The following is a 9,167-nucleotide window of genomic DNA, read 5'->3' on the forward strand; positions in this document are numbered from 1 at the left end:
AGTATCGATGAGCATACCGTTGTCACGTTTGAGTTCTTTACATGCTCATACAATTACAGTTCTGATCACTTCTGATCTTTCGAGAGGCATATTGGATACTGCTTCTTTAATTACAGCAACTTTCAATCGTTGCTTGCTATCTAGAGGGATTCATTGTTTTTTCAATCAATCATGCCCGGATAAATTCACTTATTTCACACAATTTTTCTGGTCATGCTCTACTAAAAATAGGAGTTGCTCAAGAAATTGAAAATGACTTACTTTACTAAAATAGCAATTAAAGTTATAAAAAACAGAGAGTATTTTCATAAAATAGTATAATAAATTTGGATTTAAAACTGCCCTGCAGGCTTTTGTTCGTGACCAGTAATAATTTCGGATCCTATGATAGGGTCCCAAATATGTCCATGGATCCATCTAATATGTCTATACTCTATACATCCTGAGCTTTTAAGTTCGGATTCGGATGGTCCATGGGACCGTCTGGGTCCACTCTATTGTCTCGGGACAAGCTGTGAAGTTCTCGTCCTGCAGGGGTATTTTGGTAATTGAAAACATTTTCCCCTACTGCAATATTTTAAGTCTGTCACTCTCCGTTTCCATTGTTTTCTTTCGGGGTTTTAAGAAAGGAAGAACTCCGAAACCAAACCCTAACCCTAGAGGTATTCTTCTGTACGTTCAACACAATCTTTTGTGGTTTTTCATTTTTGCCGAAGCTTTATATCTAATAGCTTTTATTGGCGCTTGGAGGTGCGATCTGATCTGTTTTTCTCCAGAAAAAAAAGAGAGCGTCTATGGTAATTCTTCTTCTCTCCTTTGGAATCTGGTTGATTTTTTATTTTTATCATTCTTTTATAGTTTTTTCTTTAAATCACGAGATAGATTCGATCGACGGTTTATTAGAATTGAAAATCATTATGAAGTTTTTTTTCAGAAGCCTTTTAGAGAGTGATTTCTCTTGGGATAGAGACTTTGGGGTATTCTGTTTAATTCAATTTTAGTTATGAATTTCGTGAGTAGTTAGAATTGGATGTGGATGTGTTGTTGGGCGAGAATTTGTAAAATAATCTCCTTTTTTAAAAAAAAAAGTTTAGGAGTGTTTTTTTCTTGAGAAGCCTTTAATTTCTTTGCCAGCAATGATGTCGCTCGATTATGGTAGGGTGAAAATCATATTACGAAGAGCTCAGTGAGAATTTCATGAACAAAATCCTAATTTGCCTGATCAGATGAATTCGTAAACGTTAATGAAGAGTTACAATTGTATTTGTGACTCTTGGAGCTTTTTTGTTGTTTGATATTGATCTATTGGATTTCATGGTTCTCTTATCTATCTATTTATTTGCACAATCCAATGAGGGCCCGTTTGGATACCTCAGATTTTGTATTTGGATTTGGAATTGAGTTTTGAGTACAAATTTAATAGAGCTGCCAGCTCATGTAGAGGGAGACAGAGAGGGAAGGGGGTACTTCCTAGTGGAGGGGAGAGGTTGAGGAGCAAAGAGGGTGAAGGAAACTGCCACATCTGTGGATTTCCAATTTCTTATTTCCACAGCAAATTTAGAAATCTGATTTTTTTCACTGTCAGCTGCTGAATTAGAAGTCCAAGAATTTGACCGATCCAAATTACAATGCAAAAAGGGCTGCAAATGTGAGAAATCCAAATCAAAATCTTCTCGGCATTCAAACGGGCCCTGAGTTTATTTGTGTATTTCTACAATTCTTTTCCAATTTTTGTACTTTTGTGTTGATGGTAAATTATTTGCTTAACTACTTGTAGAAGACAAATATATCCATAATCCCCAATAGACAAAATTCTCAAATGACAGTTGAATTCTGGACCTAAGAATGGAGACTGTTATTCAAAGGGAATATGAGGTTTTCCTCTGCTGAAAATCATGCATGTTTATTGCTTCATGTTAAAATAAGTTGCCTCTGGCTGTACGTGGAGCCTTTACAGCTCTCGTTTTGGTTTTCACAATACCTTTATTACATGCATGAATATAGTTTTTTTTTCATTTAATCAGCGTAAAATTGTTGAAAGTGGTTTGTTTCATAACTTTTTCAAAATTTAGGATCAAAAGCAATATATCTGTAATGGGAATCCTGATTTTTCAGGGAGGAACACGATTCTCTCAACTAATTATGATTGAAAGTTATGCACACATTGTTGAATAATATGAGTCATAAATTATCAGAATTTTTTCTGCTTCTTATTTAGGGACCACCCTTCTTTCTTTTTGAAGTTAGATATCTTATTTTATGCAATGTTATTGTGTTATACAGGAATCTTGTCCTTCGATAAAAAACATTCTTCTGCTGGATTCTGAAGGAAAACGAATTGCTGTCAAGTACTTTTCCGATGACTGGCCAACACTTAGTGCAAAGTTAGCTTTTGAAAAATCTGTGTTTACTAAAACTCAAAAGACAAATGCAAGGACAGAAGGTGACATATATACAATATTCATATTTTAATTTCATCTGTGTTTATTTTCCTTTCTCTATTTGGAGTTTGTAAGCTGTTAACATTCTTAAAAAACAATTTTTTTCTTATTGAGGAATGCTATTATTGACAGTCACAAATTAGATCTGGACATGAATTGTGCTACATAGTTCATAAAAGAACTGTCTTTGTATAAATGAAAATTTCCTGTTTCCAGAAGCATTGGAACGGCAATTCTAGCCTATTTTGTGTCATTTAATGCTTTGCTTATGGTGTAGAGATTTTAACTAAAAGCTTTGAAAGATAATTAATGGCACGTGTTGGAAGCATTGAGGGTTTATAGTTTCACAACAGCCTTGTTAACATGATGTCCTGTCATCATTTACAGCGGAGATAGTGATGTTTGACGGTTACATTGTAGTTTATAAGTTCATCCAGGACCTGCATTTTTTTGTTTCTGGTGGTGATGATGAAAATGAACTCATCTTAGCGACAGTTCTTCAGGGATTTTTCGATGCAATTGGTCTTCTTCTCAGGTACTGTTGGCTGTCTTACTTCTTTTACCATTTTTTCTTAATTTAAATCTTGATTCTCTTGATTAGTATAGTTATTTTGCTAATTTACTCCTAACCTGCATACCCTTGCCCAGGAACAATGTAGACAAAAGGACAGCACTCGAGAATTTGGATCTGATCCTTTTATGCATTGATGAGATTGTTGATGGAGGGTATGTACAAGATACTTTTTCACATGCATATAGTGTTTCACAAACTCTTTACTTGCAGTTCTTTGGTTGCGAGAATAGATTCACGAACACCTAATTTTTTGTTTTTTGGTTAGAAAAAGAATTAGGCAAGTATCTGGAATTTAAGCAGCATTGGTCTTAAAGTATACAGAGATATATGGATAAAAATTGAAGAACTATTCACAGAACTTGTTACAAAAACTACTTTACCATTGTGTGTGTGTGTGTGTGTGTGAGAGAGAGAGAGAGAGAGAGAGAGAGAGAGAGAGAGAGAGAGAGAGAGAGAGAGAGAGAGAGAGAGAGAGAGAGAGTTATGAGAATTATGTTGGATGTTGATTAGCAGGAAACAACAGCCTGGGGTCACTAATCTGATAGAGAAATACATGATGGGTAAATTGTTAGGCTTGGGAGGAGGGAGCTCTCTACTCTGTAGCACACTGATTAGTTTTTATTGTTATGGTGGACAAGGAGATGGGTTTGTGGTGAGTGCGCATAGTTGGGTTGACACTTGTTGTGGGGATGGGCAACAGTTTCATAAGTCATTTTAGGTTGGCAGGAAAGAAGATTAGTGAAGGGGAGGGAGTGCAATTTTTTGTTGGATGACAAGCTGCAACAAGGTCATGACTTTGTTAAGAGAATTTAGAGTGTTCTTGTCAATAGAAGAGGCCTTTGAGAGGTCTAGGTTTCGGCTTGGCTTGGTGAGCATTCTGAGATTTTTCTTGGTTAAATCTTTCTGAGGGTCCCTAGAAGGGGCAAAGCTTTCTCCCTCTTGATGACAAGGAGTGGCACTTTTTTGTCATTCTAAGCAAAAAAAGAAGAAGAAGTTGAGATGTCTATAAAACTGAGAAAATAGGTATTCCTGGGAAAATGAGCTTCTTGGGTGGGGGGGGGGGGGGGAGTATTGTAAGCAATAAAAAAAATGCAGGTGTTTGTGTTTCAAAACTGAGAAAAGAGGTGGAAAAGAACTAGCATGGATCATGGGATATAACAACAAATCTGTTTACACATTTGTCTGGAGGGGTGTGTGAGATTTATATTTTTGAGATGGACATCAGTGATTGATCTGCTTGTTGGAGGCTTAACGGAATTGTCAATCAGATCTTTTTTGGGACATTAAGGTTTACCCATGTCATGACAGATGTTGTCACCTAGACCCAGGGCTGGCCTCAGCCTTTTAAAATAGTAATGTTCTCTCAGTTTTCATGTTGGAGCAGTACTGGGAGCATTTGAGGCAGTGCCTCGAGTACTTTTGACTCTTTTGTGAATCATGGGGATATAACAGGGACCTCTAACCATATATTACTTCATGGTTCTTTCCCTTACAAGGTGTGGTTAAACACCTTCTAGATTTTATTTTTTTTAATGATTCTTCTAAATATTTGGTTAATATGGTGTTCATCAAATAGTGAAGGCCGTGCAAAGTTTCAGTTCTATTCATCTATATGAAGATTATGGAAAATGAAACAAATGCCACTTGATTAAGGTGGCCATAAACCTGGATTCTATAAACCTCAAATGGGAGTTCCTTGTTTGACTTGAGGAGCTGAGTACTTGACCTCCTGGTGAGGAGATTCTTTTTTGAAAGATAATGAAATCTTTATTCAGAAATAGAACATACAAATAAAAGTACACATTAATATTCAAATGAGAAAAAAAGTACGCATTAGAACTGCTGCAGCGATTGACCCTCCAAAAAGAACAACCCTTCTCTACCTCCTCCTCTCCCTTCCCCTCTTCTATATTAATGAGCGAACGGAGACCAGATAAGAGGAGCCCTCTCCTCAGCTTCAGTTGATACCATACTAGCAATTGGACCATTCAAAAAAGAAGAAGCAATTGGACCCAAAATGCCCGAATCACCTCCACAATACAATCTCTGAATACGCCTCTACGTCCTAGTGAGTAGTCAGCTCCATCAAAGCCCAATTCTGATGGGGTTGTCGACAATATTTGTTTGTTGGATATTCTTTGTTTCTTGGGAGTATATTTGTTACCACCCGAATAAAAAAAGGGCATAAGATGAAATATCTAGGAAAACTTGATTAACATCTGCATTGCAAATGATCAAACTCAGTTGTCAACATTCGCCCAAGTTAATCTTTTAAACATAGTGACCAGAGTGGGAAACGAAAGCAAGAAATGATGTGGGAAGCAATGGGTCTAAAAAAAACAAAGAAAGAAAATGTGGGAAGCATAAAATAAGCAGAGGAGAAAGTAAAGAAGAAGCCTTTGGGAAGCAGGAAGTAAAAATTAAGCATGTAATAAGCTTCATTGGAAGCAAATGTGAAGCGTATAGAAAGAGATAGGGTTACAGCATGTTAGGGAGGTAGGGTTAATGTAGATTAAGGTTATAAGTAGTTAAAGAGGACTTTACAGCTTATTAAAATTACAAGTTTTAGGGATATATAGTTCTGCAAGATTGATGTTTTTATTCATTTAGATTTAATGCTTAAGTTTAAAAAAAAAATCACAAGTTATTTTTGAAACTTAAGATGAGTTTATTAAGCTTTAAATACGCTCTAATTTTAAATATACTCATGGGCATTACCAAAAGAAGAAAATACTCTTTTAATAAAAAATAATCACCTCATTTAAAAATAAAATAAAAAATAATCACCAAAATAGGAAGTTTACTCTTAATTAGCCGGTAGTACGCATCTCCTAAATTTAGGAAGCAAGAAGAATTTAACTTCCAATGAGCGCTTCCAAACCAACTAGGGAGTTTATGCTAACCACTATATGCTTCTCAATCATGATTATTTTGGTGCTTATGCCATAATTTCCTCTTGATCACAAATTGGTTTTTAACAAAAAAAACCTATCATACTACTACACTCCGATGCTCATAAAGAGAATGCTTTCTATATCATAAAGCAGTAGTTTAAAGATCAATAATATACACCGAAATTGTATGCTTCGCGGAAATGGTTTTGCAAATGTTTTCTGGGACGTTAGAATGCGCCGGGACTTAAAGGATGAAGAGATTGTGAATTTTGAAAGGCTGATGGCTAGGCTTGCTGGGTGCTACTTAACTTCAAACCATGAGGACGAATGGATTTGGACTTTCGATCCCGAAGGGGAATTCTCCGTCTGCTCTTTTTTCAAAAAAAAAAAAAGAACGAAGGGACGGGTCGTAAATCAAAGAGGGCGCATGGATGGAAGTCTGTAGTTCCCCCTAGAATAGCTGCCTTTGCCTGGATTGTGGCACTACGGTGCATCCATACTTTTAGAGAATGAAGAGAAGGGGCTTTCAAATGGCAAGCTGGTGCGTATTTTGTCACAAGGATGAGGAAAGTATTGACCACCTTCTCATTCAATGCCCATTTGCATATAACATCTGGATGTCCATCATTAGAGCATTCGGTATGGGATGGGCTTTCCAAAGAAGAATATCCAGCATTTTACTGAATTGGATAGGCGCTTACTCCGGATGTCTTGGTCAACACTTGTGGACGGCGACACCCTTCGCAATTATGTGGCATATATGGTTGGAACGGAACAATTGGATTTTCCAGAATCGTTTGAAGCCTTGGCAACACATTGTCTTGGATGTTAAAATTCCTCTCATTGTGTGGATACAGGCTAAAAAGGGTCTTCCCTATTCAATGGGATCTATCTTGAGAAACTGGAATATCGTGATTTCGGAACGGAAAGCGTCGGCTAAAATCACCCCGCAATGGTGTCCACCACCTTCGGGATGGCTGAAGTTAAATTTCGATGGAAGCGCTTGTGGAAACCCTGGATTGCAGGCTTCGGCGGAATCATTCGTGATTCGGAGGGTCAAATCAAAATGTCTTATGCGGGCCCAGCGGGTATTTGCGATGCAAATGAGGCTGAAGCGAAAGGCCTTCTGTTTGGATTGAATGGCACGAGAATAATAACTTTGGTCGACTCATGGTCGAGGGTGGGTCTACTAACGTGGTAGCGTGGGCGTTGAACCGTTGTGGGGTTCTGTGGCGCCTATATCAGATAATTGATGCGATTAGAGACCCCATTCGATTATTGCATCTCCAGTTATTTCATAGATGCAGATCTGCTAATTCAACCGCAGATGCTTTCGCTAAAGAGGGCGGCCAACTAGTAGAGCCCTGAGTTATTCTCCATACCCCTCTGGTGTCTGAATGATTTTTTTTTTTTTTTTAAATTTTGCTTATTGGGGCCATGGGCCAACTAATACGGGTTGTATGTAGTGGGACATCTTGTTCCCTTTTTCGATTATCCAATAAAGTTATCAGTTACCTTTCAAAAAAAAGATGAATAATATACTATCATTCAAAACAAAAAGAGAGATGAATAATATAATGGTACCTTTTTAGTTTCATTCAGAAGAAATTAATTGGAATTCATGCTTTCTGCGTTCCACAGGATTATTCTTGAAACTGATGCAAGTGTTATCACCAGAAAAGTTGCAGCCCATGGGGTAGATGGTGCAGCACCCTTGTCTGAGCAGGTGATATATCCTTTTTCTGACCAGATTTGTAGCCTTCTTTTAATTTGATAAATCAAGAAAACATATTTATATGCTTCCATGATTGCAGACGCTTACTCAGGCGCTAGCAATGGCACGAGATCATTTAGCAAGATCTCTTCTCAAATGATGTATCAAGTGAAGGTGTTTTCTCTTTTTTTTTTCTTTTTCTTCGATCGGTTTTTCCTCCATATGATGTGCTGTTTTTGAACTTGATCGGTGTTATCATCGGGGTTATAGTGCAAAATACTTGTATGATGTATCTTTTCTTCGTACTAGTTTGCTTGTACAAAATGGCAGGTGGATAACTGTCCATAGTATATTTTGCTTGAGAGAAAGATTCATGTTTTTTAATGAGTCTGATATATAGGCCACATTGGACCATGGCCGATACCCAGATATCACTATTAGTTCAATATATTGGCTTGTATACTTTTTTAATTAGGGTGGCTCCCCCATTTGGTGGTAAATGCAAAGCAGTCAAAAATTATATATATCAGGCTGATATGGCCAATAAATCGGTCTGACAGTCATTTATCAGTTGATATATTTTTTTTATATCAGTTGATATATTTTTTTTATATCAGTTGATATATATATATATATATATATATATATGAGAAAACGGTTCCTACACATATGTGTAGAGAGTTCTCTACACACTAGCTTAAATTACTGTGGGGGTCCACATTGTTTGGGTGATCCAAGCCATCCATTTTAAAGGCCCTCACATAGATTGGGTGTCTACAAAAGAATCAGATCCATAGGATCATCCCAACCCTATGATTTGTGGAGGTAAAATGGATGTCTTTAGACCTTCACAAATTAGTCCATTTTTTGCTTCCACAATTCGAATGGTTAGGATGATCCTATGGATCTGATTTTTTATGGACACCCTATCTATGTGAGCGCCTTAAAAATGAATGGTTTGGATCACCCAAATAATGTGGCCCCCACTGTATTTTAAGCTAGTGTGTAGATAACTTATCTACACATATGTGTAGGAACCGTTCTCTCATATGAGAAAACGGTTCCTACACATATGTGTAGAGAGTTCTCTACACACTAGCTTAAATTACTGTGGGGGTCCACATTGTTTGGGTGATCCAAGCCATCCATTTTAAAGGCCCTCACATAGATTGGGTGTCTACAAAAGAATCAGATCCATAGGATCATCCCAACCCTATGATTTGTGGAGGTAAAATGGATGTCTTTAGACCTTCACAAATTAGTCCATTTTTTGCTTCCACAATTCGAATGGTTAGGATGATCCTATGGATCTGATTTTTTATGGACACCCTATCTATGTGAGCGCCTTAAAAATGAATGGTTTGGATCACCCAAATAATGTGGCCCCCACTGTATTTTAAGCTAGTGTGTAGATAACTTATCTACACATATGTGTAGGAACCGTTCTCTCATATGAGAAAACGGTTCCTACACATATGTGTAGAGAGTTCTCTACACACTAGCTTAAATTACTGTGGGGGTCCACATTGTTTGGGTGATCCAAG

The 9,167-nt window shown here is 37.2% G+C and overlaps 1 protein-coding gene across 5 annotated transcripts; it reads left to right on the forward strand.

Moving 5' to 3' along the window:
* The first annotated feature begins 540 nt into the window (after positions 1-540).
* LOC143879791 (coatomer subunit zeta-1-like) lies at positions 541-8,094 on the forward strand. Of its 5 annotated transcripts, none has more exons than XM_077382373.1 (7): positions 541-662; positions 777-797; positions 2,284-2,443; positions 2,829-2,976; positions 3,090-3,167; positions 7,551-7,635; positions 7,724-8,094. In XM_077382373.1, the coding sequence occupies exons 2-7, from the start codon at positions 795-797 to the stop codon at positions 7,781-7,783; spliced, it is 534 nt and encodes a 177-aa protein (XP_077238488.1). In that variant the 5' UTR covers positions 541-662; positions 777-794; the 3' UTR covers positions 7,784-8,094. The 5 variants fall into 5 exon arrangements, with proteins under 5 accessions (XP_077238488.1, XP_077238491.1, XP_077238489.1 ...); XM_077382376.1 differs by having other exon boundaries at positions 554-672; XM_077382374.1 differs by having other exon boundaries at positions 560-662; positions 751-797.
* Positions 8,095-9,167: the final 1,073 nt, after the last annotated feature.

Source organism: Tasmannia lanceolata, unplaced genomic scaffold, assembly GCF_043159265.1.
Source record: "Tasmannia lanceolata isolate RefF3 unplaced genomic scaffold, GAP_Taslan_0.1 ptg000006l, whole genome shotgun sequence".
NCBI lineage: Eukaryota > Viridiplantae > Streptophyta > Magnoliopsida > Canellales > Winteraceae > Tasmannia > Tasmannia lanceolata.

Excerpts from the sequence above, each read along its gene's own strand:
- LOC143879791 (XM_077382372.1), top strand. The coding sequence starts at position 2,260 with ATGCAATGTTATTGTGTTATACAGGAATCTTGTCCTTCGATAAAAAAC. Across the intron at positions 2,977-3,089 it reads GCAATTGGTCTTCTTCTCAG|GAACAATGTAGACAAAAGGA; the intron begins GTACTGTTGGCT and ends ACCCTTGCCCAG. Across the intron at positions 3,168-7,550 it reads GATGAGATTGTTGATGGAGG|GATTATTCTTGAAACTGATG; the intron begins GTATGTACAAGA and ends TGCGTTCCACAG.